This window comes from Penicillium odoratum, assembly GCF_028828045.1.
Source record: "Penicillium odoratum strain IBT 22623 chromosome Unknown utg000001l_segment0_segment0, whole genome shotgun sequence".
Classification (NCBI taxonomy): Eukaryota; Fungi; Ascomycota; class Eurotiomycetes; order Eurotiales; family Aspergillaceae; genus Penicillium; species Penicillium odoratum.
Window position 1 is genome coordinate 1,227,939 of NW_026643143.1, and position 23,970 is coordinate 1,251,908.

General features: G+C 49.8%; 13 protein-coding genes across 13 annotated transcripts; 7 read left to right on the forward strand and 6 right to left on the reverse strand.

Moving 5' to 3' along the window:
- Positions 1-209: 209 nt before the first annotated feature.
- On the forward strand, positions 210-2,330 carry N7520_000436 (putative ATP dependent RNA helicase; the record flags this gene model as incomplete). The annotated part of the gene is made up of 3 exons (XM_057134371.1): positions 210-434; positions 485-2,143; positions 2,199-2,330. The coding sequence occupies 3 exons, from the start codon at positions 210-212 to the stop codon at positions 2,328-2,330; spliced, it is 2,016 nt and encodes a 671-aa protein (XP_057000307.1).
- Positions 2,331-2,658: 328 nt separating this feature from the next.
- On the forward strand, positions 2,659-3,558 carry N7520_000437 (PITH domain-containing protein; the record flags this gene model as incomplete). The annotated part of the gene is made up of 2 exons (XM_057134372.1): positions 2,659-2,975; positions 3,138-3,558. 2 exons carry the CDS (start codon positions 2,659-2,661, stop codon positions 3,556-3,558), a joined length of 738 nt encoding a protein of 245 aa, XP_057000308.1.
- A 219-nt stretch (positions 3,559-3,777) lies between these two features.
- N7520_000438 (ESCRT-III subunit protein VPS20) lies at positions 3,778-4,599 on the reverse strand (the record flags this gene model as incomplete). Its single annotated transcript, XM_057134373.1, has 3 exons — positions 3,778-3,996; positions 4,054-4,417; positions 4,556-4,599. 3 exons carry the CDS (start codon positions 4,597-4,599, stop codon positions 3,778-3,780), a joined length of 627 nt encoding a protein of 208 aa, XP_057000309.1.
- A 154-nt stretch (positions 4,600-4,753) lies between these two features.
- On the forward strand, positions 4,754-7,040 carry N7520_000439 (putative AAA family ATPase/60S ribosome export protein Rix7; the record flags this gene model as incomplete). The annotated part of the gene is made up of 3 exons (XM_057134374.1): positions 4,754-4,807; positions 4,862-5,104; positions 5,163-7,040. 3 exons carry the CDS (start codon positions 4,754-4,756, stop codon positions 7,038-7,040), a joined length of 2,175 nt encoding a protein of 724 aa, XP_057000310.1.
- Positions 7,041-7,411: 371 nt separating this feature from the next.
- erb1 (ribosome biogenesis protein ERB1) lies at positions 7,412-9,742 on the reverse strand (the record flags this gene model as incomplete). The annotated part of the gene is made up of 1 exon (XM_057134375.1): positions 7,412-9,742. The coding sequence occupies one exon, from the start codon at positions 9,740-9,742 to the stop codon at positions 7,412-7,414; it is 2,331 nt and encodes a 776-aa protein (XP_057000311.1).
- A 199-nt stretch (positions 9,743-9,941) lies between these two features.
- Positions 9,942-11,249, forward strand: N7520_000441 (Zn(II)2Cys6 transcription factor rglT; the record flags this gene model as incomplete). The annotated part of the gene is made up of 2 exons (XM_057134376.1): positions 9,942-10,023; positions 10,087-11,249. 2 exons carry the CDS (start codon positions 9,942-9,944, stop codon positions 11,247-11,249), a joined length of 1,245 nt encoding a protein of 414 aa, XP_057000312.1.
- A 438-nt stretch (positions 11,250-11,687) lies between these two features.
- Positions 11,688-11,966, reverse strand: N7520_000442 (uncharacterized protein; the record flags this gene model as incomplete). The annotated part of the gene is made up of 1 exon (XM_057134377.1): positions 11,688-11,966. The coding sequence occupies one exon, from the start codon at positions 11,964-11,966 to the stop codon at positions 11,688-11,690; it is 279 nt and encodes a 92-aa protein (XP_057000313.1).
- Positions 11,967-12,076: 110 nt separating this feature from the next.
- Positions 12,077-13,434, reverse strand: N7520_000443 (uncharacterized protein; the record flags this gene model as incomplete). The annotated part of the gene is made up of 3 exons (XM_057134378.1): positions 12,077-12,780; positions 12,832-13,261; positions 13,297-13,434. The coding sequence occupies 3 exons, from the start codon at positions 13,432-13,434 to the stop codon at positions 12,077-12,079; spliced, it is 1,272 nt and encodes a 423-aa protein (XP_057000314.1).
- A 1,258-nt stretch (positions 13,435-14,692) lies between these two features.
- Positions 14,693-16,142, reverse strand: N7520_000444 (Paf1-complex subunit LEO1; the record flags this gene model as incomplete). Its single annotated transcript, XM_057134379.1, has 2 exons — positions 14,693-15,676; positions 15,732-16,142. The coding sequence occupies 2 exons, from the start codon at positions 16,140-16,142 to the stop codon at positions 14,693-14,695; spliced, it is 1,395 nt and encodes a 464-aa protein (XP_057000315.1).
- A 294-nt stretch (positions 16,143-16,436) lies between these two features.
- Positions 16,437-17,806, forward strand: N7520_000445 (Mob1/phocein family protein; the record flags this gene model as incomplete). Its single annotated transcript, XM_057134380.1, has 4 exons — positions 16,437-16,459; positions 16,770-17,038; positions 17,096-17,210; positions 17,272-17,806. The coding sequence occupies 4 exons, from the start codon at positions 16,437-16,439 to the stop codon at positions 17,804-17,806; spliced, it is 942 nt and encodes a 313-aa protein (XP_057000316.1).
- Positions 17,807-18,298: 492 nt separating this feature from the next.
- N7520_000446 (uncharacterized protein) lies at positions 18,299-18,700 on the reverse strand (the record flags this gene model as incomplete). The annotated part of the gene is made up of 1 exon (XM_057134381.1): positions 18,299-18,700. The coding sequence occupies one exon, from the start codon at positions 18,698-18,700 to the stop codon at positions 18,299-18,301; it is 402 nt and encodes a 133-aa protein (XP_057000317.1).
- Positions 18,701-19,517: 817 nt separating this feature from the next.
- On the forward strand, positions 19,518-20,507 carry N7520_000447 (uncharacterized protein; the record flags this gene model as incomplete). The annotated part of the gene is made up of 1 exon (XM_057134382.1): positions 19,518-20,507. The coding sequence occupies one exon, from the start codon at positions 19,518-19,520 to the stop codon at positions 20,505-20,507; it is 990 nt and encodes a 329-aa protein (XP_057000318.1).
- A 719-nt stretch (positions 20,508-21,226) lies between these two features.
- On the forward strand, positions 21,227-23,515 carry N7520_000448 (uncharacterized protein; the record flags this gene model as incomplete). Its single annotated transcript, XM_057134383.1, has 3 exons — positions 21,227-21,251; positions 21,346-23,343; positions 23,391-23,515. The coding sequence occupies 3 exons, from the start codon at positions 21,227-21,229 to the stop codon at positions 23,513-23,515; spliced, it is 2,148 nt and encodes a 715-aa protein (XP_057000319.1).
- Positions 23,516-23,970: the final 455 nt, after the last annotated feature.

Consider the following 23,970-nt stretch of genomic DNA (forward strand, 5'->3'; position numbering starts at 1 on the left):
CGTGATTGTCGCGGGAGCTTTTATAGTCGCATGGATTCTTTCCCTTGTACATCGCCAATCACTACCATTCTCACCATGAAGTCTCAGTTGTCAAGGTCATAAACCTCCCAGAATGCTGCTTTTCTTGTTCACATGGATTGCATATGACCTAGAGACTGAAGCATAAATCAAGTATACATTTGATCTTCGTCTGCACATAAAGAAAAGCCATGGCTTCGGATCAGGATTTCTCGACCTCCTTCATTCCGGCATTGTATAAGCCAGCAGCACTTTTGCCTATTGCACGACACAGAGCAAGCCTCCTGTACCTGGTTGAGACATACCCGGTCACCATAGTGGTTGGTCAAACCGGAAGCGGGAAAACAACTCAACTTCCCCAATATCTCGATCAAGCAGGCTGGTGTGAAGATGGAAAGGTCATTGCTGTAACTCAGGTATGTTGGAGCTCCGAATTTTTGAATGAAGTGTTGCTGAGTTTCCACAGCCTCGACGGGTGGCCGCTACTACCGTTGCCACGCGAGTTGCAGAGGAGATGCGCTGCAAGGTGGGAGAAGAGGTAGGCTACTCAATCCGATTTGAGGATTTGACCTCTGCTACAACCAGGGTGAAATTCCTCACAGATGGAATGTTGCTCAGAGAAGCATTGGTTGATCCTCTATTATCCCGCTACTCTGTGATTATGGTTGATGAGGCTCACGAGAGGTCCCTGAGCACCGACGTCCTCCTCGGCATTCTGAAAAAGATCATGAAGAAACGTCCTGAGCTCCGTATTATTATAAGTAGTGCGACGCTGCAAGCAGAGGACTTTCTTAGATTCTTTGCTGGGGACGAGTATCAACCCGAGGCAGAGCCAGCCGACCTTGGCGGGAAAATAGGGAGAATCATAAGCATAGAAGGGAGAATGTATTCTGTGGATAAATTATTCCTTGAATCCCCTGCGGAAGACTATGTTGAGAGAGCGGTCAAAACCGTCTTCGATATTCACACACAAGAAGCAGAAGGCGATGTGCTTGTATTCTTGACAGGCAGGGAAGAGATCGACCGCGCAATCCAACTGATATCTGAACGAGCTGCATCTCTTCACCCAAAATCCCCTTCTTTGCTCTCATTGCCGTTGTATGCTGGCCTTACTACGGACCAGCAAATGTACGTCTTCGAACCGGCTCCGGAAAACACACGAAAAGTCATTGTGTCAACCAATATTGCAGAGGCCTCGGTCACAATTGAGGGAATTGTGTATGTCATTGACTGTGGTTTCGCCAAACTCCGTGCTTATAATCCCAGCACTGGGATCGAAACTTTGACAGCGGTGTCAATTTCCAAGGCCTCCGCTACTCAACGGGCTGGTCGAGCTGGAAGAACAAGACCTGGCAAATGTTTTCGTCTTTACACGCAGTCGACTTACGAGCAGCTTCCAGAAGCGACCGTTCCTGAGATTCAGCGAGCAAATCTTGCTCCTATCGTCATGCAGTTGAAAGCATTGGGCATCGATAACATTGTTCGGTTCGACTTTTTGACATCACCACCTGCAGAGCTTGTGATCCGCGCCTTTGAGCTCTTGTATTCCCTTGGTGCAGTGGATGACTATGCCAAACTCACCAAACCGCTAGGTATGCGGATGGCAGAGCTTGCAGTAGATCCAATGATGGCCAAGGTTTTGTTGGCTGCTCCTGCATTCAAATGTTTGAGTGAGATTCTTTCAATTGCAGCCATGGTCAGTCTTCAAGGGACTGTCTGGGTTCAACACAGTGACAATAAGAAGGCTGCAGACAGTCACCGACGCAAATTCGCCGTTGAAGAAGGTGATCACCTCACCTACCTGAACGTGTACCAGGCATTTGTCACGAAGGGCAAAAAGGATTCAAAGTGGTGTCGTGACAACTTGTTGAACTACCGTGCTTTATTACGGGCAGTCAGTGTTCGCGGCCAGTTGAAACGGTACCTGGAACGTTTCGGCATCAAGGTTGACGAGACTCTATCGTCTCACCAACAAACCGTCGATCCACGCAGACAGCCGGAGCAGATTCAGCGATGTCTCACCACTGGCTACTTTGCTCATGCTGCGAAGATGCAGCCAGATGGCACCTTCAAGACCGTCAGTGGGGGTCTGACTCTACACGCACACCCTAGTTCCTTGATGTTTGTGAGTATCACGTCTGTCGATTTGTTTATGTCTTTTTACTGACTTTGCCATGTAGAATCGAAAAGCAGATTGGGTCATCTTCCATGAAATTATGCAAACTGGCGACAAAACCTACATTCGTGACATCACAAAGATTGAGAAAAGCTATCTCTTGGAATATGCACCAGAATACTACAGGGTGAACTAGACTATGCGATACTACAGGAAGAACTAGACTATGCGATTCATGGGGGAGTCAAACATTTGAATATACCCAGGCGTTCAATTTTACGAATAATACAAACTTGAGGCCAAACTTGACGTAACCAGACTTCCTTTCCAATAAAGGGACTATAATTAATAATTTATCATTGATGTCCATCAATTATGCTTATTCTTCACTTCATTCATCCCATTAAGCTTATTGTTGATCGACGTCACGGGATGCGGAGAAGCTCCGCTTTCCAGCATCATCTTTGCGGTTTTGAGCCTCTCTCTTTTCCCATCTCACTTCACAGCACATCTAACCACACATCATGTCTGGTCATCATCATGACCATGGTCATGGCCATGGTGGGCACTGTTCTGGAGAACACGATCACTCGAATGACATCACCCCGGCTCTTCAATCTCTTCTCTATTCCCAAATCAACTTTGATTCTATCAACACCCTGAATGGCAAGTTTTTCAGATATGCTACGTGGCAATTTGATACCATTACTGTGACTGACTTGTCATCAGAAGCCGCACCCAAGGCCGGAGCCGCGATCGTCCAAAAGACCTGGGCAGAGCGACTGAATGACGAGCCCGAGCTCGAGAGCGATGCTGATGAGCAGCTGCTCATGTACATTCCGTATGTTCCTTCTGCCTTCATCTGACACAAATTTCCATTCCCATTTTGAGCTCTTGTTGCGTGTTGAAGTTTTCTGGAATTTAAGAACCCCGCTGTACCCCTCATGATCGCCGAGACATGATCGGAAAAGAAAAAGCAAAAGCTAATCTTGGTTACTACCAGGTTCACTGGTCAAGTCAAAGTGCACTCTCTCCTTATCTACACTGCCCCCACATCCTCCGCTCCGAAGACCGTTAAACTATTCAAAAACCGCGATGACCTCGACTTCTCCATGGCGTCCGAGCTTTCCCCAACACAAACAATTGAAGTCCCACAGCCACAACCCGGTGCCGATGTCTTTGAACTTCCTCTAAATCGCGCCCACTGGAATGCTACCACGTCTGTTACACTTTTCTTCGAGGACAATTGGAGTGACGGGGAAGAGGATGTCACCAAGGTAGGATACATTGGGTTCAAGGGCCAGTTCCTGGCATTAAGCCGAGAGCCTATTAATTTCTTGTATGAAGCGGCGGCCAATCCCAATGATCACGTTGCTATTCCCGGTGTCAATGATGTTGGGGGCCGGGTCATGCCTGGCCAGTGAGCTTCGGGTTTGGTCTATGAAGAGCAGGCGGGCTTGGTGGGTGAATAAGGTCAATTTCTATTGTAAAGGAAAACCTCAGTTGGGTGCATTAACGATGTCTACATGCCAATTATCATGAATGATGAACAAATAAAAGAACCATTCAAACAAAGCCACCAACGCCACGCAATGATCTGATCAAGGTCACAAAAATGATCAATCCGAGCTAAGTAAAGAATATCATGCAGCCAGCGCGGGCATCCGGGTCTTCGCTTTGGACTTGGTTGGTTCCGCTGGTCCCTCCTCTGCCTCTTCCGGAGTAGGCAAGGCGTTGTTCGGGGCGTTCGGCAGCTTGGGTACAACTTTGGGCTGGGTCTCGCGCTGCAAGGCCTCCAATTCTTCTTCGACCTCGTCTTCGTCCTGGTTTGTAAGATTGCCCTCGAGCATCCGGCTTATCTCCTAGAGTTGAACCTGCATCAGCCAAAGACATGCATAAACAGGACAATATATTCTTACCTCCTGATAAGCGCGTGCTTCCTCCGTCTCTCCCATAAGTCTTTCGACGCCTTCAATCCCACCCATCTCCTTATTGATCGCTTGAAGGACCTCGGTACCCTGCTGCAAGCCAAACAAGACATCCTTCTGTACAAGCGAAAACTCTACCTGACTGGCTAATTGCTCCAACTGCGCGAGCTGGCCATCAGTCTTATCCAATAGTGACTCTTGGTATTTCTTGCGCCTCAACGCGAGAAGTGCTCGTCGCCGATCATTCTGCGCCAGGCATTCTTTGGCGATTTCGGTCTCGCGGTCGGTGAGAACGGTGATGCGCTTTCGGTATTGCTTTAATTTATCGCGCTGGTTCTTTAGATCAAGGATCGCCCTGAATTGCCCGGGTCAGTCATCATCTGTCTTCGAATCATGGGGTAATATGTATAAGAGGGGTCTCGTGAGGGGTCCCTCTCCGTTGTGATCTGCGCACCCCGAGTGGAATTATCAGGGTAAAAGACATTAAACTGACCGATCCTGAGACGAGATCTTCGGTGCACTGCTAGTATTTCCCATATTGCATTATATTGTAGATTAGAGAGTGTTGGAGTTGAGCGCATGACGTGTTGATGCCCACCGCCCATGAGCGGCCGCTAAACCCCGAATCGGACGATTAATCTTTCCCGCTTTTTTCCCCAAATCTTTTTTTTCTTTATCGCACAACTATATCATGGCTCGGAATCGTGGGGGCAGACCAACCCTCAGTCAGGGCTTAGACCGTGAGGTATGAGGATAATTGATATTTATTAGGATTTTGTCATTCTTACACTCTGTGCAGGTCTACCAGGTCGTGCGCAAACTTATTGACGATCAACCCGAGACCAATCGCATTCGTCTTTCCGCTCCGGCAGTTTATGAACAAATCAAAAAGTCGAATTCGAGTTTAAACCGCAGACCGAAAAGACAACTAGAAGACAGTCTGGAGCGTGTTCTGGAAGTTGTCAAGGCCGATCTAGGCGGAGACGATGAGGAGGACTCGGTGGAGGGTGATTTCGAGGGCCTGGAAGAGCCGCCTGTAGTGGTGAGCAACACTTCAGAATCAGCTGTATTGCGAGCAGAGTACTGATGAGCTGTTTTAGGAAGCCAATGGCGTTAACCAGAGCATTATCGGCATGTGGAATACCCCGAAGGCTGCTCCAGCCAAGAAATCCGAGCCGGCAGCCACATCCTCAAAGAGAAGAAAAGAGGGAGGAGAATCGGCGCCCAAGAGACGCAAAGCCGATACAACCATCGACCGATCCCCTCCTACACATGTCAGTTTGGCGGACTTGGGTGGATTGGACGAAGTGGTGCAGGAATTGGGTGATATGGTGATCCTGCCAATGACCCGGCCCCAGGTCTACATCTCATCAAATGTACAACCGCCGCGCGGAGTCTTGTTACACGGTCCCCCGGGTTGTGGTAAGACTATGATTGCCAACGCATTTGCGGCGGAGTTAGGGGTGCCTTTCATCTCGATTTCCGCTCCCTCTATTGTGTCCGGTATGTCGGGTGAATCTGAGAAAGCTCTCCGTGAGCACTTCGATGAAGCGAAGCGGATCGCTCCTTGTCTGATTTTCATTGATGAAATCGACGCTATCACACCAAAGCGAGAGAGCGCTCAAAGGGAAATGGAGAAAAGAATTGTTGCTCAACTTTTGACCTGCATGGACGATATCTCTCTTGAGAAGACGGATGGAAAACCCGTGATTGTTCTGGCGGCGACTAACCGCCCAGACAGTTTGGATGCAGCATTGCGTCGTGGTGGTCGCTTCGACAAGGAAATTAATATGACTGTTCCCTCGGAGCCAGTCAGAGAGCAAATTCTTCGGGCATTGACCCGAAAGTTGCAGCTGGCTGATGATCTTGACTTCAAGACATTGGCTAAGAGAACCCCTGGTTTCGTCGGAGCGGATCTGAACGACCTTGTCTCCACCGCAGGCGCCGCTGCTATCAAGCGGTATCTGGATATCCTCAAGTCCAACAGTGGCGAAGAGATGGAAATCGAAGGGGAAGACGACCTTAGCCCCAAGGTACGAGAACTACGCCGTCTCATCACACACGCCCGAGAGAACCCTATTGGCGACGAGACGGAAACCGTCCTCGTCTCTAATGCCGACTTTTTAACCGCCCTCCCTAAGATCCAACCCTCCTCCAAGCGTGAAGGCTTCGCCACTATTCCCGACACCACTTGGGCCGATATTGGTGCCCTTGGCGGTGTCCGCGATGAGCTTTCTACTGCCATCGTTGAGCCTATCAGATCCCCAGATATCTACGAAAAGGTCGGTATCACTGCGCCTACAGGTGTTCTCCTCTGGGGTCCCCCTGGTTGTGGTAAGACACTACTGGCCAAGGCCGTGGCCAACGAGTCGCGCGCAAACTTCATCAGCGTCAAGGGTCCTGAGCTGCTGAACAAGTTCGTCGGTGAATCTGAACGTGCCGTGCGCCAGGTTTTCGTCCGCGCACGCTCTTCCGTTCCCTGTGTCATCTTCTTCGATGAGTTGGATGCCCTTGTACCGCGTCGTGACGATACTCTTTCCGAGGCCTCGGCACGTGTCGTCAATACCCTCCTTACTGAGCTGGATGGCCTAGGCACTCGCCAGGGTATCTATGTCATCGCGGCCACCAACCGTCCCGACATTATTGACCCGGCCATGCTCCGTCCTGGCCGTCTTGAGACCCTGCTCTTCGTTAACCTCCCCACGGCACTTGAACGTGTCGACATCCTGCAGACTCTTATCCGCAAACTGCCTATTGAGTTCTCTGACGAGCTGCGGACACTCGCGGAGGAGTGCGAGGGCTTCAGCGGTGCGGATCTGGGAAGTTTGTTGCGTCGCGCTGGTTACATGGCTATCAAGCGTCGTGATAGCATTCGTATCGAAGACTTCAGGTCCGCGAAGACTTTCGTTCGGCCCAGTGTTACAGACATGAAGAAGTACGAAAAGTTACGGAGAGACTGGAGCGGTGGTGTGATTTGAGACCAGTACCCGGTTTGAATGTTCGCTCGTGCAAGTTATAACGAGCTGGTTTGGTTATCTACTGGGTAGACTTTTTTAGACATAGATACCCTGTGAATTGCAATACATTCACCCTCAGTAAATGAAAGAGTCCATCTAGACATGGGCTATTCGTCAAGTACCATGAGTCCTACCGCAAATAGAACTGAGGGATTGGAAAACCGGATCAATAATTCATCTCTAGCCTCTCGATGTTTGAAATATTTCAAAGTACTTTTATAACAGTATGGGCTATACAATAAAACTATGCACACATACAACAGAAAACGCCATGGATAACATAAGTAGAAAGAAAGTAGATATCATGTAGATGAGCCAGCCCCCAAGCAAAATTACATCCACAAACGACATGTGCCATCGGCACCGGCACTGACAACCCAAGCTTCACGCGGGTGCCAGTCAATGTCCAAGACACCCAACTCTCCAGTAATCTTGTGACCCTTGAGAACCTTAAGCGGAACAATGGTGGCATTGCTGAGCATGTCACCTGTAACACTGCCGTGGAAGATCTGGATAGATCCGTCGTCACTAGCATCGGCGAACAAGGGGTAGCGGCCACCAGGGTGGAACTTGACGGCACGGATAGCCTTGCGGTGGTATCGAAGGGTCTTATAAGGGCGGGGCGACAGGTCCAGATCGTGCCAGAGCAGACGACGATCGTAAGAACCGATAATGATGTTGTCACCGCCGGAAGCAGTCGAAGAGGTAGGGTGGATATCGAAGGAGGAGATCCAGCGCGCACCGGGCTGCAGAATCTTGACCAGCAGTTGTCGTGAAAGGTCGTACGCGCGAATAGAGCGCTGGTTCGCCACAAAGAGAATGGGTTTGGAGGGGTGGAAGTGGGCGGTCTGGGGAGGGCCACCACCCTTGAGACGGCGGCGGAAGGGGAATTGGGTAAGGTGCTTGGAGATGGTGTGAATGGAGATGGCGACCGAGGCGGGGGTCGAGGCGCCGGAGCAGACGGTAACGAAGTAGTCACCACGACGGTGCCAGGAGATAGACTTAGGCACGTAACGGAGAGGAATGACGACGGAAACACCTGCCTCGGCCAAGGCAGATGAGGGCCGAATCCATTGAACAGGCTTGTTGGCCTTGTTGGCCTCGACGGTGTTGAGGGCAGGGGCGGAGGCTGCGTAACCCCAGCCGGCGTCGAGGAGCTCCAAGCTGGCCTTTTCAATCTCAGGGTCAGCAATCGGGGGCACGGAGAGGTAGAGGTCATCTCCGCAGGCGGCGGCAAGGATGAGGGCATCCTTGCTGGGACGCCAGCTGACCACATTGACTGCATCCTCATCACTCATCTTGGCGCTCCAGAGTTGGCGACCAGTCAGGAGTTCCCAGACACGAACTGTACCATCGTCACCACCAGTTGCAAGCCAAATTCCAGTCGGGTCCACGGCGAGCGAGCGAACACGGCCCTTGTGTCCACGGAAGACTGTGGCACAGGTCGTGGGGAAAGGCTTGAGCTCCTCGGGGCTGGGAAGCTTGGGAAGCAGGCTCTCGGGGTCGATGTTCAGCTTGCTGCGACGCACTCTGGGTGCCAGGTACAGGTCCAAGCAACGCTCAAACTTCTCCTTAATAAAGTTCTCAAATCCAGGAACGCGACGAAGAGAGCCGTAGTCATTGGGCAGGAATTCCTTCTCACGATCTTCGGGGTCAGTCTGCTCCCACTCCTTGCGTTCCTTCTTATCGGGCAGGTACTCTGGAGGCGGGTGGTAACTCTCCTCGTAACCGGGCGGCGGGAGTTTGGGTGCCGGGATGTGCATGATGTGATCCGGTCGTGGGACCTCATCGGCCCAGAGATCGAAGTTGACGACGTCTTCGTCCTTCTCCTCACGCTCCTCCGGTGGTCGGTAAGGAAGAATGCGACCCTCACGGATGGCCTTCACAATCTTCATCACACGCTTGGCTTCATGCTTGGAGGGTACAAATCGGCGCTTGGGTTCGGGAGCAGCGCTAAGGGGCATAATCTCCTGCTTGCTGGAGAAGTATTCCACCAAAGGCTCATATTGATCATAACCCTCGCTAGTAATCTCGTTCATCTGCACCTTCTTCAACAGCTCCAACTCCTCCTGGCTCAAGTTCAAGGGCTTGCCAGTGGATGGATCAGTAAGACCGGTCCAGCCCTTGGGGATCTCAATGCTATCTAGCAATGCATCCAGCGCTTCGCCCTTGGCCGGGCGCATGATCTTCTTTCCATTGATATCGTAACCGATGTGAGGGTACTGGTCATAGAACGTCAGAGGAATGTCACCGATAGTGTTGGCATTCTCCTCTGCCTCCGAATAGTCCGAGTTGTCGTCAGGAATGATTTCGTCGTATAGGTAGCGGTCGTTTCCATTGGCGTCCTTCACGATGCGAACATTGGGCTCGTCGGCATTGGAGGTTCTGACGATCTTTTTCTGCTTCTTCTCGTCATCATCATCGGAAGGAATCTCATCGCTGTCCAATTCCTCTTCATCATCTTCATCTTCATCGCTGAAGTCGTCAATCAGCTCGATTTCGGAGTCGCTCTCGTCTTCACTCTCTGAAAGGTCGTTGTCATTATCGGAGAGGGCGCCATCAAGGTTCTCTGCGTTCAATTCATCACCAGAAAATACTCCGGCTTCCTCCTCCACATCGCGAGTAACCGCCTTGCGCTTCTTAGAGGCGTTTCGGGCGACCATGATTGCCGTTTGATCTTGGATACTTTGATTCCGCGATTTTTTTTTTCTTTTCTTTTCTGTCGATTCCGCTCACCGCTCACATGACTGTCCGCCTTTCCCAATCTTATCGCGTATCAAAGATCCCCAGGTACTTTGAACAATTTATGTATTTTGATTGTCCTTGCTTCTCTGGTGAGGAATGTCAAATTGACCTGAAGTTATGGCAGACTCAGTAGTATCTACTCACAATGGAGATTCTGTCAACTTTGAACCAAAACGGCATGCGGCTTGCGACGAGTGCAGTAAGTTCAGGAACTGTTAGTTATCAGATCAACGCACATCGCTGACCGGAGACTCTTAAACAGGGAAACGAAAGTTGAAATGCTCTGGGGATCTTACTGGGTGCTCTCGCTGCTTGAAGCAATCTATTCCATGCCACTATTCTATACAAAAGACTATGGGCCGTCCACCCAAGAAGAGAGCTCGCGCAGACGACGAAGCTACCGATTTCTCTACCCAATCCAATAATAACTTCTGGCCCACTCCAGATAATACACCAAACTCCTTCCCTATAGCTCCGGATCCTATCGCGTCATCAGACGCACATCATCTTTGTCCCCAACTCTTTTGGCCACTACATAGTGGCTCACCTTCGTCACAGCCCGCTCCCGATCTACTATCAGGAGATAAAAACCACAACCACATATGGCACCCAGACAGGCTGAAGAACCCCAACCTCCCCGTCCCAACATCTTCAAGCCCTTGGCCAGACTTTGCTACTGTGTCTCAGTCATCAGCCATGCCTTTCGCAGCCCCACCAAGCTTCTCCGATATACCTTCTCTCCCACTTACCCCGCCATCTCTATGTTCCGACTCCGCCCCGCCTCAATGTACATGTCTATCCTATCTCTACCTCTGCCTCAGCCATATCTCCTCTATCGCCTCATTTCCTGTCAACGACCATACCCTCTGCTCTCTCTACATCGCAGCTCGAACAGCGCAGGACGTCATTCGCTGCGAGGCATGTCCCAAAAACTTCTCCACGGGTGTGCAGAATGTCATGTTCACCGGTACCCTGTTGACAGTCGTCGCAGATGCATGGCTGCGCGTGTTCAATAGCGATCCCGCACAACTAGGCATGCAGTCTGCCCCACCAGAGTATATATCTCGCGTGCAGCAAAGTGCCGATTCAGCACAGCTGTGGAAGAACTGGCTGCGACAGATAGTGCGTCGAGCCGTCATTGGCGGTCCCTATGACCCGACTGTTTCCAGCCGGTGCGCCGCCCAGCCATCCTTGCTCAGTCTGATCAATGAGGTTGAGAACCGGCAACGCCGCTGGCATGAGCCTGGTGCTCATCCATTGTCAGCAAATAACCCTTTCCAGTCCTTAAATGGCGAACAGTCTACAGAGGAAAAAGAGTTGCTTTGCATGCGAGTTGTTGGTAGTGCACGAGCGGTTATCTCGAAATTTAACTTCGAGCCCCATGAATTTCCTGAAGGTTCTGTTCTGGAGGGATCAATTCAGTAGAATTGATAGACTAGAAGTATCCGGTCATTCTTGTCTGATCTTCGTAAATAATATACTTGCATATCGACAGGATAAATATCTGGCAAATCTTGGCTTTCCGTGCTCATTACACGTAGATAAAATTAGATAAAACTAGATAAAAAATGACATACTGTGCGTACACCCCCATGACTATATTTGTGTAGTTGTTGCTTCACCAAGATATCATGTATCCTTCCAAGGTCACTCCATGTGGATGCACATAGGTGTTTGGTTTGAAAACAAGTCGCGGTATTTACATACATACTTACGAATACATAGAATCCGAGAACCTGTCAAGTTGACGAACATGAGAGCCAAATATTTTGATCCAAAGATGATCTACATATGACACTCCTCTATGAGATGTTTCTAGAAGCAAGAGGACCGATAGCTTGCAGCTATGACCGATCCGTTCACTTAATGGCAGAGTTGCTTCAATTTATCAATCTGGGCCATTCCACCCTTGACCTCGACTCCCAAATTCGCAATATGCTCGGCAGACATTGCACTCCTCGCCTTCGCTGCCTTCGCGAAAAGCGCAGGAGCTTCAAGCATTTCGAGAGCACCAAGTCCACCCAGAAGAGCAAGGAAGGTTTCACCAGGTCCGCCACCCTTTGCACTCACGATACCATAAATGCCGAAGCCTGCATCACCGGCGATACCAATGGCCCTCAGCGTGATTGCGACAGCGACCATCCCCGCTTCGTCCGCTATCTCCCCCAAGCCAGGAATGATAGGAGCAAAGCGGTGACAAATAGTAGAATGGCCTCCTCAATCTCTTCTTTGTGATATTCCGACCCGATCTTTTAAACGCTCTTCATACTGGTAATTGAGCTCGGTACCATGAGTACGAGCATCGTCGCTCCGTCCACAATTTCGATTGTGTTACCAATGTACAAATTATTAGCTGTAAGTGAGACAAGGTCGTCTGACTGACTTTGGAAAGTCGTGATATTTTGCAGTCGTGCTGAGATGATATCCTTAGGGTTGCTGACCGTGAAACCATCCGGCAGACTAGGTTTTCCTTTGTTTATGCTGCCACTGCATTGTCTTACTGTTTTGTCGATCGTACTGAGCGAACAAAGAGTTCCATAGTCGTCCCATACAAGCTGGTCGGCTGAGATACCGGTTGTCTCTTCAGGGTCATTCAAGAATCCCAATTTGTCTTTGGCGGCCCAGTAGAATTCTAAATAGTCTGTTTCTTCTGCATTGTAGGGACACGCAGAGATCAAATTCTTGCCATACGGCTCTTCGGTTGTATAGTTTAGGAGCTGGTAGGTGCAGTCAAATATTTTCAAGCTTGATAAGGCTGGAGTTGGAATGAACCTGCACCCTGGTCGGGATAAGTTTGTCCTTGTTGATGAGCGGGAGCTCTGCGGGAGTGGGTTGTACACCCGTGGGAGATAATCATCTGGTGTCTCAGGGGCTTCACAGTCATGATCGCCTATTCCCCAGTCTTCAGTGATATTGAAGTAATGTAATTCGTCGCCAAACATTGTCCATGGCTTCCCTTAATGTGAATATTCGTTGGGATTTAGGTGCTTCGATCTGGCAGTAAGACTGGAGTAAACAGCCGTATCCCCATTCAGAGATGCAACTCGACACCCGGCAACATCGACCGTACGTGTATAGTCGTTCATGATCGCGAACTTCACTGGCGGGGAGAGAGTATGCTGATGAATCTGTTGACTACCGTTATTGCTTCTTTGCGCGCTTGCGTAGCCCGCCTCCTCTGCAACATGAGCCTCCGGAAGCGGATCAAGCTCTTGATCCAGATCAAAATATCCTGCAACGGCACAGGCACGAGCGGCATGATAAAGCATATCCGGGTATCGTTGAACCAGAGCTCGGAGGGTATCCTCTTTCGGGACTTCAGGATACCAGATACAATAAGGTGTCTCTTCAGGCTGTGAGATGGTTGGTATGATACCGCTCATGATATCACGGGCATTTAAGGCGCGCGTGAACTCGGGGGTGACTCCACGGAGCTCCTGGGCAAACCCATAATGGGTCGTATGCCGCGAACAGTGCACAGTCGTTGACACGGCTCATCCAAACATTCTGGAACTCGAGATCCGTGAAGTGCATCATTGCAATCATCTGCATTGTATTTGGTCGGGATCTCGAACAACTCTTTCCATTGGTCCTCCACCCACTTAGCCATAGTGTCAATGAAATGTTCAGGTAGAGAATCAGATAACGTGAAAGTTTGAAAGAGTGGAAAGAGTGGAAAGAGTAGATTAAAGATTGGCCAGGGGGCAATATTGAATAAATCCAGAAGATGGTGAAGTACAAGTGATCAATTCCCGCTAAGTGTAGTACCTAAGTGGAGGTTTGAATTTGGCCCCCAGCGGGGAGTCCCCATCAGTTCAATGGTGATCTACATTTCCCCACATTCAGGGTTTCATCTTCATCTTTTTCTTTTTCTTTCTTTTTCTTTTTCTTCATCTTGACTTTTTTTCATCTCTTTTTTGAACATTTCAGGTAATATCGTTCCATACTAGACGTTCATCACATCATTCTTCGATATGAATCTTGTTGAGTTCGGCCCTGGACATATCAAGCTTTAGGTATTCATTCTGAGCTCTACAGTCTTGGTCCTGGTAGTCTTCATCGTGTGGTTTCACCTTTGAATGCAGCCTTGCTGGCTTGCTTCGTACTCAGCCACCGACCTAGGGAGCTTCAAAATCAACTCTTGTACCCGGCATCTGGGGCGTTCTATGGCTTGGAAAGGACTGGGACGAGCCAGACTTTACATCGGAGAAGCAGCTTGAGATGAGATTATCCAGTTCCTGGATAAAAGGAGGACTCGTGATAGTCGAGAACACCGGAACAAGGGGCTGGCAGTAGCTTCATTTTATAGCAGATGGCGCGAGCGCAGGAATCAACAGTCATCAACAGCAATGTCAGCATCGTCGAGGAGATCTGTGTTGAGCCTGAGCCTGATAGGTGAAAGTGGCATCTTTGATCTAAATAGAAATCTTGTTGGAGTATGGGGTCAGGTGAACCCCTCCGTTTGCTCAAGTGCTTACATGTCTTAGCTAGATCTCTCTTTCTCTCTCTTTTTCATTCTCTCTTGCTCTCTCTCCCTCTTTCTCTCCTCCATCCCTCTCGGTATGCAGATCTTGACACTTGCTTCTGTTTTCCCCGGCTACCACGATGTAGCCTTTTCTTCCCCTGGCGACAGCATATTCAGCACTGTCGAAAAAGACAAAAAACTTCCTATAAACCCTTATAGAACCTGCTGAGCTTTACCTAGAACCCTATATTCATTGGATCATTTCATTAATTTTTGGTATCGAAAATGACATAGAACCTAGCTAAGTCCAGATAGACTCGATATGCCCACCCCTGTAGAATGACGCCAAGACCGCAGAGACCAGATGAAATAAGAAAAGTAGAATAAGAAAATGCAACCAAGATTACTCCTCGTCATCGTCATCCACGACATAACGATTCTTCTTTCGGGCAGGAGGTGTTCCAGCTCGAGGCGCCTCAGCCTTGCGGGCAGCTTTGGCCGAAGCAACATCGTCATCTACCTCGCCCTCCGCATCCATGTCCTCGTCTTCCAATTCTTCCTCTTCCTCTTCATCATCAACCTCCTCAGGTTCCTCATCACTGCCAACCAGGAATCCGTCGTCCTCATCATACTCATCTTCGCGGGAACGGCCGCCACGGCCATAATCCTCCTCCTCGTCGGAGTAGATCTCACCACGGCGGGCAGGGCGGCGGGCCTTGGGGCGAGCACGGGTAGCAAGACCATCGTCTTCAAGACCACCAATGCTGAGTCCGCTGGGACCGGTGCGAGTAGTGGGTTGACGGCGGCCACGGTCTGCCTCACGATCCGCAAGCTGTTGGCGACGACGCTCTGCGCGCATAGCCTCCCTCTCCAGGTGTTCTGCCTTTCGCTGAGCCAGTTCGGGGTCTTCAATCGTATCGATAACAGGTGCTGAGCCGTCGGCGGTCTTTTTGTTTCCACGAGTGGCTGCGGCCAAGGATGCTTGAAGTTTCAAGACCGCGTCGTCAGTCTCCATTGTTGTGGGTAGAACAGTGAGGCCATGTGTGACGTGAGAAGTCAATCGGAAGAGCGAAGCAGTTTCCACTGCCGCTCCAAGGTAGACGTGTGAATCCAGCTTTGTATCATACTCGCCGGACTTGGTGAGGGGACAGAGAGATTTGGATGCAATACGGTATTGCTCGAGAGGGGCGCTTGCAAGCTGCAGTGTCATGGAACCATCTTCCCATCGGATAATACGTGCATTCGACTGCAACAAAGAACCATCTTTGGGATCTTTGCGCCAACAGAGCGATGTAGCAGCGGTGGAGTAGGGAGGCGCAACATAGGTTTCCGGATTGAATTCTTCAGCCTCGGTCGAGAGGAAGTCTGGAACTCGCATAGTGTAGACCTGTCGACACAAATTAGACCATAATTCCTACATATGAATTCCTGATTATATGTACCTCTCCATCATTGTTCGCTGGTACTGGCGCCCGCGCAAGGCCCACGTCCATGATGTTAACAGTCTCGGCGAACTCATCCTCGTCAGGCGCCTCGTCCATACGATCTTCGCGGCGATCATAGCGGTTCTCGTCGTCTCCGGAATCCAGCTGTTCGTCTTCAAGGGTGCGACGAGGCCGACTAAAGTAGCGGTTAGTTTCGTTGCGCATGCTGAGTCTGAGTGATCCGTACTCATCCTCTAATCCATTGTCGTCTCCGTCCGAACCGAAGAGATCAGCGTCTTCATCTTCAAAATTTTCATTTCCCCCATCGAGGCTCTTATTCTCATCACCGGAGTCAAGGGCGTCGCTTTGAGCAGGACTTTGCATGTTGCTGCGGCCGGGACGGCGAACAGCTTCGTCGTCGGAAGACATTGGGAAGAGGATGTGGACCAATTGAAAGAGCTGGAAATAAAAGACAATTGCGAGGGGTAATATACAAAAAGAGGAGAGAAAAAAGAGGACAGAGGAAAGAGAAGGTGGTCGGGGAGCTTCGTGTATTCTACCTTCAATTCACCTGTATCTCGGGACTCTGGACGGATCAACACGATAATCCGCATCCGAACCTAAAAGAGTTAAGTGGAAAGTGAGAGTCAACTCGGGCACCTTTCAACCTTCTGGTCTCTCCGTTGTCTCATTGATTGGGATTTATATAAAAAGAAGACTATCATGGCCACTTTTTTTCAGAGCGTGTAAGTCCCATGTTTGATGAATGTCAAGTCCAAAGAATTATGGTTTTCCACTGGAATTGAATCTCATGCTTTGTGTTCCCCCCCTCCCTCATATACACTACTGCTTAACCCACGGCGCCACAACACAAACATTTGAAGCCAGCACATTCCAATTGTCCTCCAAAGTCTATATTATTGACTTGAATCCATTGCTTATCGCTTCGTCTCTTCTCCAACCCCCTTTATTTTCTTTACCGACCCCTCCTTTTACCCCCTGGCACCCAGCTGACCCAGCCCCGGACCTATTGCTAATGTATCCTCCTTTTCGCAGTCGTCAGGGGTTTGGCAGGGGAGGAAACAACAAAAACCAACCCCCCAAGAATCCCGCGCAAGCTCCGCAAGACCCTCGATCCGGCACCATGTCCAACTCGCCCTCGTTGTCCAACAGCTTAACTATTGATAACCTCGCCGCAAATGACCCCGATGCCCCCAAGTACTTTTTCCAGGAGAAGTATGCCCCGCTCAACGTCAGGGGTAACTTCTTGACCTTGTGTGCTTGCCCTAAGAACGTTGAGCTTGGCGAATGGCTGGCTCACCAGAGTAAGCAATATCTACGGTCAAAAAATCTCGCCCATCGGTGCTAATGCGAGGATATAGTTGTTGAACAATATCGTCTGCTCCACGGCATGCTTCAGGTCATTCAAGAGGTCAATGGTGTGAACGGACTTCCCATTTGCAATGAGGGCACATGCCCGACAATGTCCGCTGGTCGGTATGTAGGACACTGCGGGGTAATGAAGAATTGCGGGTTGAAACTAATGCGCGTCTTCTAGGTTGACCTATACCTGGCTCGTCGACGGCCGTGCCGCCAAGATCTCGGCTCCAAAGTTCATCAACCGCGTCGAGAAGTGGATTGTTAGCAAGATCCACGACCCGGTCATGTTTCCCACCGAGAAAGTGAATGGTATCCCCGAAACCTCCTCGATCAGGGACGCAGCGACCGGCGCGGCAGGCCCAACCCCGGAAGACGCGAACCCGACAAACGGCAATGGCACCGATGATTGGATTGGCAAGTCTAGCGGTTTCCCCCAGACATTCTACAAGGATTGTCAGGGCATCATGAAGCAGATGTTCCGCTGCTACGCGCATCTGTACCACGCGCACTGGCTGAACCCATTCTGGCATATCAACAAGCATGACATCCTAAACATGTGCTTTGTGCACTTTGTGACGGTGGCCAAGTACTACCAGCTGGTCTCGGACAAGGAGATGGAGCCTATGCAGCCTCTGATCGACCTTTTCATCAAACAGCAGCGAGTGCCTCCGGAGGCACTCAACGGTGGCCACTGGGCCCAGGTCTCGACCTAGATGACTCGAGAGCGCGCATTTCTTTTGACTTCTACACTTGACGATAACATGTTCTTCAACCAGGCGTTGGACCGCAATGTTTTTTTTAGTCCTTTCTTTGTTTGCGACATGGGCAATATGGAGTGAGCAGATGATACGACCCAGATGGGGCTTTGAGCATTTAGCATGCGTGAAAATTTTATGATGATCTTGCATATTTTCAGTCCCCATCCGCCAGCCCAGATGGAATCTGCAGACGCAGGTCATCGAGATTGCTATTTGGGTGATGAAGCATAATCGGCGAGGGAATAACTTGATAGGAGGTTCGGTAGAACAAATGAGTTTCCTGCATCTCAACGTGAACTTTCAGTCCATAACGTCCAGGTTTCGTAAGTCGTGTAGTGTCGCCTTGGTCAAGATCTCATCAAGAGGCCACAGATGCGCATGTCTTGGCCGCCCATTGTATCGGGTAGGAGGTTACCCTGGTCATAATCATAATTACCACATAGTTCATCAAAGATAGATCCCTTCTTCCTCCTGCCCTGCATTCACATTCGAGTCCACCGTAGCAGTATCAATCTCTTCAGATACCTGCTCCCCATTCACACCCTCTTTCTCCCCCGTCTCAAGCCAAGTCTGTCCTCTCCTCTCCACCTCAACCCGAAGCAACGAAATCCGCTCATTCATCGACGTAACCACCCCCTCATTTTCCAAGATGTACCCCTCCAACTCCTTCTTGTCTTCTTCTGAGTCTTTTGAGTCTGCAAGGAAGAGTCGCAACTCGTCGTTGGACCGGTGCAGGTGTGCGATTGAATTGCGAATCTCCGAGACTTTGCTGTAGACTGCGCTGAGGGGGAGGTCGGCGATTGCTTCCGCAAAAGCGGTGGGATCGATGGCGTGTGATTCGGTGGACATTTTGTTGTTGGGTGAGTGTGGAAGTTGAGGTTCGTAGCTGAGCTTGTAGGAAGCGGGAGACCGAGGTCTTATGTGGGGCTGTTTTGGCTCCGCTTTTACTATACAAAAGATGAGCCAGAGTAGAGAACATTTCTTATTTACTCTCAGCTTCTTTGGAAATATATCCTTTGGTTATTTTCCGGGACCAACATTCACGCCTTCATGAATTGGGGCTGGATTATCATCTCTGCGATCTTGGAATGAAGTTCTTGGAGAATATAGCGAAACCTGGTTGAGAGGTATCCTCAAACACATTTCTTATGAAGATACAGGCTGGAATGACATTGTCAAGGACAAGGCTCCATATACATTCATGTGAGCTGAAACACGCTAAATCAAGACTCGACTGTTTCATGACCGGAATAACCTTCTCTATACGCCTTTGTACCTTGTATCCCAGGTCTAAATACGTTTTCTTTATGATCATATCAGGCTCTCTGATCTTGTTTCAGCACAAAGACTCGACCTTGAACCATCACAAGGATCTCTTTGTCTTCTTCCCTTGCACAATGCTCTCCTGTTCCTTTTATGCATTGATATTCCTTGTTTCCTCGGACATTTCCATGGAATGTCACAGGGACATCTTTGTTCTAATACAATGCGCCTTCTTATATGCGAGGCTTGCTTTGATAGTCGAGTACGCAAATCTATTATTTGCCGGGCAAGTCCATCAGCATAAAAGCCGGACTTTTCCCGCAAAACAGGACAATCCAGAAAAATAGACATTGTGCATAACTCCATATCCTTCAACTTTCATCCCAACTAACATATGAACAACATGGCTCGTTCTATCCAGCCTTATATTAATTGGGACAACAAGGTGCAGCCGCTGGACCGGTCTGCCCTTCCTGAGCCCCCAGCTCCAGTACTTGACAAGAGTCTTGCAGCTAAAGTACACGGTGCTTCCTGTCACCCTTGGGGGGTGATTGATCACCACCTATATCTAGCGGCCATTGAACGAGGCCGAGATTCCTCAACCAGACTCAATAGTTGTACACTTCACGAAGGCGAGAGATTCCAACAGGTTGATCTCGATGACCTCCTTGATACTCACACAGATAATCACCTGATTACATTCATTAATATGCCTTTATTACCCTTATCCACATTGTGCCCATTGACCGAACAGAAACTCGTCCTGGGATTCGATCTCCAGCGCCAAAATCTCCAGGGATATTTCTTCGAATCCGCCCCTGATGACCTTACTGATCTATGCTACGTGTGGCACGAACGCCAACTCGTAATTGACATCCCCATCAACCGGTTCCTAGAGATGTATCAATATGCAGTGGAAAACTCCGAGATCTGCGGAGACGGAATGTTTCGATATTTCCGAGAAAGCAAGCGTGAACTTCCCACTGGCATGGACTTGGTCGTGACAATCCAATTCGCACAGTTCCTCAATGACTTCGTCGAACTATGGGAATCGGATGCAGAATTCCAAACCCACGCAGACTCCGAAGAGCATCTTCGGACTCTTTTATTCAAGGCCTCGTATGAATCCTGGTTTGCAGTGCGGGATGGACTAACACGTCAACAGTTCCGAGAAAAGAAACTGAAAAACCAATTGGCTTGTGATTTGTTATTTGACCGGGCTTCCGTGCCAAGCATCCCTCCGGTCCGAAGCTTGGCGTTGAGTCCGAGGACACCCGTTCTTCAGATGGTGGTATCGGAACACTTGAGGAATATACAGAGACAGATGTTTCAGGTATTCATTGCGTTGATTTATTTGTTTGCTTTGATTCCCAAGTCAATCTTCATGGGTTGAGTTGAAGGATGATCAAGCCAAGCCAATACAGTGAGTGGGGTCAGATGTACAGTAATAATGAATTTCTTTTGTATTTGTAGAACAGGAAATTAGAAAGATTTGTATGGATTAAAACCTGATTCGGGTAGACACGTAGCCATGCAGAACTAGCTTCAGTTTACGTAGCCCGATGAGATCGATTTATCCGATCGTATAAAGTAAGGGGAATTATGTATCCATGGGTTGAAGCTCCATAAAAGAAGCTAAACAAAAGGATCTTGCACCGCCACTATTGATTTACCAATTAAAATCCCCGAAAACCCGACTATTTGTGGCGCTCCGTGGCTAATGAAGTATTGATTGGATCGTAATATCCACCATGCGCGGGGAGCTGCGCATTTGGACTTGGCACCGTCATGAACGCATTTTACTAACCATTGGTACGCGTCAAGTCCCTTATGTAGTGGGTACTCGATTCAATGACTGAACCCCTGCCAATCGCCAGGTACCGGATACTTACCGATCTGCGTCCCTAATCTCGCTTCTTTTTCACTTGGACGTTTTGTTTTTACTTTCAGCCCTGCAGCCCTACAGTTGGCCAAGTCGGAAGTCTTCTCTGCCTAATCTGACATTCCTCCCTGAAACAGCCTAGGGTTCCCCCTGTGCGACAATTTGTCCACGCTTTTCTTCTCACCCCCTTAGCTCTTCGGTCTGCGCGGATCGCATCTTTTTTTATGACAATGGTAGACTCATATACCCCCAATGGTATGTTTGGATTTCAATCCTCCGTGAATGCGCCCGGCCCATGAGAAGCTATGCTGAGCGAAGCTGCGCATCGGTACTAACGAGAATCTTACAGGGGCCATCAATGGCGAGCCAGCTCCAATTATGAGCAACAACTATTTCGAACTGATATCCGGCCCGCTGATCAACCTGAAGAACATGCACTTTGATTCCACACCGATGTGGAATGGAAGTGTGTTGATTGTCACCAAACCGGGTCAGGACGAGCCTCAGCTGCACTTGCGCCAAGTGGGCCCTCTCTCTTCCGAGGGCCAGCACCAGTCCTCGACCAATCAGACCGTCAGCCCTCTCAAGCTGTACCAAGATCTAAACAAGACCTTCTGGCGATTCTCCTTGAATGTGCCGGTTGAATCCTGGGAGGCGCTTTGGGAATACGATATTCCGGGCCTATACAATGAGTCTGGAGAACAGGTCAACAGCCCCTGGACTTTTGTCGTGCCCGCCGAGGACCAGTCTATGCGCATCATGTTCCACTCGTGTAATGGGTTCTCTGTCGGCACCGACATGGATGCCTGGGTAGGGCCCAATCTGTGGAACGATGTTCTGCGCGTCCATGCGAAGAAGCCTTTCCACGTCATGGTGGGTGGTGGTGACCAGATCTATAACGATGGTATCCGTGTAGATGGTCCCCTGAAGCCGTGGACAGCCATTGGAAACCCACACAAGCGCCGAACCCACGATTTCAACGAGAAGATGCGCGCGGAGTGCGACGACTACTATTACGCCAACTATGTTCGCTGGTACAACACCGAGCCTTTCCGCGCGGCCAATGGTCGCATTCCTCAAGTTAACATCTGGGACGATCACGACATCATTGATGGATTCGGTTCGTATACGGACCATTTCATGAAGTGTGCTGTGTTCCGTGGAATTGGTGGAGTCGCTTTCAAGTACTACTGCTTGTTCCAGCATCACGTTGCTCCGCCCAAGTCGACCTTCACCACCGATGCGCCCCAGACGATGCATGCAGTGAATGGCACTGCTGGTGTGGATCCGCGCCAGCTGGAGAACACCTTTGTGCTCGAGAACCAGCCCGAGGACGACAGCTGGATTGTGGGTAAGCGACCTGGTCCTTATGTGGAGGAGCGCAGTCGTAGTCTGTATATGCGTTTCGGGAAGCGTATCGCCTTTGTGGGCCTGGATGCGCGGACTGAGCGTACCCGGCATCAAGTAAATTATGAGGACACCTACGATCTCATTTTCCAGCGGTTACAGCAGGAGATTGCCGCTGCAAATGGCGATATCAAACACCTGGTGGTGCTCCTGGGTGTGCCTATCGCATACCCTCGTCTGGCATGGCTCGAGAACATCCTCACTTCCCCTATCATTGCTCCAATCCGTCTCCTGAACAAACGATTCGGCGTCGCTGGTGGCCTTTTTAATGAATTCGATGGACAAGTCGACTTGCTGGATGACCTGGATGATCACTACACCGCTCGCCAACACAAGCGCGAGCGAAGGATGCTCGTTGAGCGGCTGCAGGAGCTCGCCCGTGCCAATTCGGTGCGAGTAACCATTCTCGGCGGTGACGTCCACTTAGCCGCGATCGGTCGCTTCTATTCTCACCCCAAGCTAAACTTGGCCGGCGAGAATGATCACCGCTACATTGTCAATGTCATCAGCAGTGCCATCACCAACAAGCCACCGCCAAAGGCCGTGGCCAACCTGCTAGCCCGCCGTAACAAGATCCACCACCTGGGCCGCACCTGTGACGAGACATTGATGCCCATGTTCGACAAACAGCCCGGTGGTGTTGAAAAGAGCGCTACCTGGAACAAGGTGACAATGCCCTCGCGTAACTTTGCCTGTCTGACCGAAGTGGTCGCTCCTGCCGCCAACGGCACATCAGTGGAGATCCAGAGTGCCAAGCTTGCCCATCTACCCAAGGACGGTCACGCGCCCCTTCACAAGGGTGAGGTTGACGCTGGTACCGCCCACATTAGCGCCGATGGGTTCACCTGTAGTACTATGTACGGAGGCTTGGATGTGGCTATTCGCGTGGAGATAGATCCTCACGACCGACAGGGAACCACTGAAGGCTATGGATTCAGCAGTAAGTTTCAGTTCCTCTTCGTATCGACATCTGCTAATTTTGGATAGTTCCCCCTCTGACGGCCACTGCCGAACCTCCTTCATCTCGTCACAGTCTTCGCTCTCGTATCTCGCGTCATGATATGCGTGGTGATGCTCAAGAGACAGCTGACCGTCCATCGACTGCCCAGTAAATTTAATCCCTGAACGGCTATAAACTTAATCATTTTGTACTTTTTGTGATACCTCTTTATGTTATGTCCTTTATGCATTGCTTTTCCTTACCCTCTAGAGTATAGTACTTCAAATATTGAATCCTTTCAATGCAAATGCATGCAATTGCCGATCCGAGAACAATTCGCATGTAACTGCCTGATGTGGTCTAGACAACCTACTATGATTCTTGATGGCGGGTCGTATATGCTTACTCTTTGCGGGTTAGAACACAACTCTTATCTTCAATTGCCGAATTAACCAATCCTCCAAACTCGTGGACTCTGTCAGACGTTGATGGCTTGGCAAGCAGATCCCATTGAGCACAAGACATGACTGGCCCTGTCGCCTCACATTATGAACAAAAATAGTGATAAGGAGTGCAGGTAGTGCAAGGGGGTCTACCCTGAAAATAAACCTCACGCCAATCATCAAC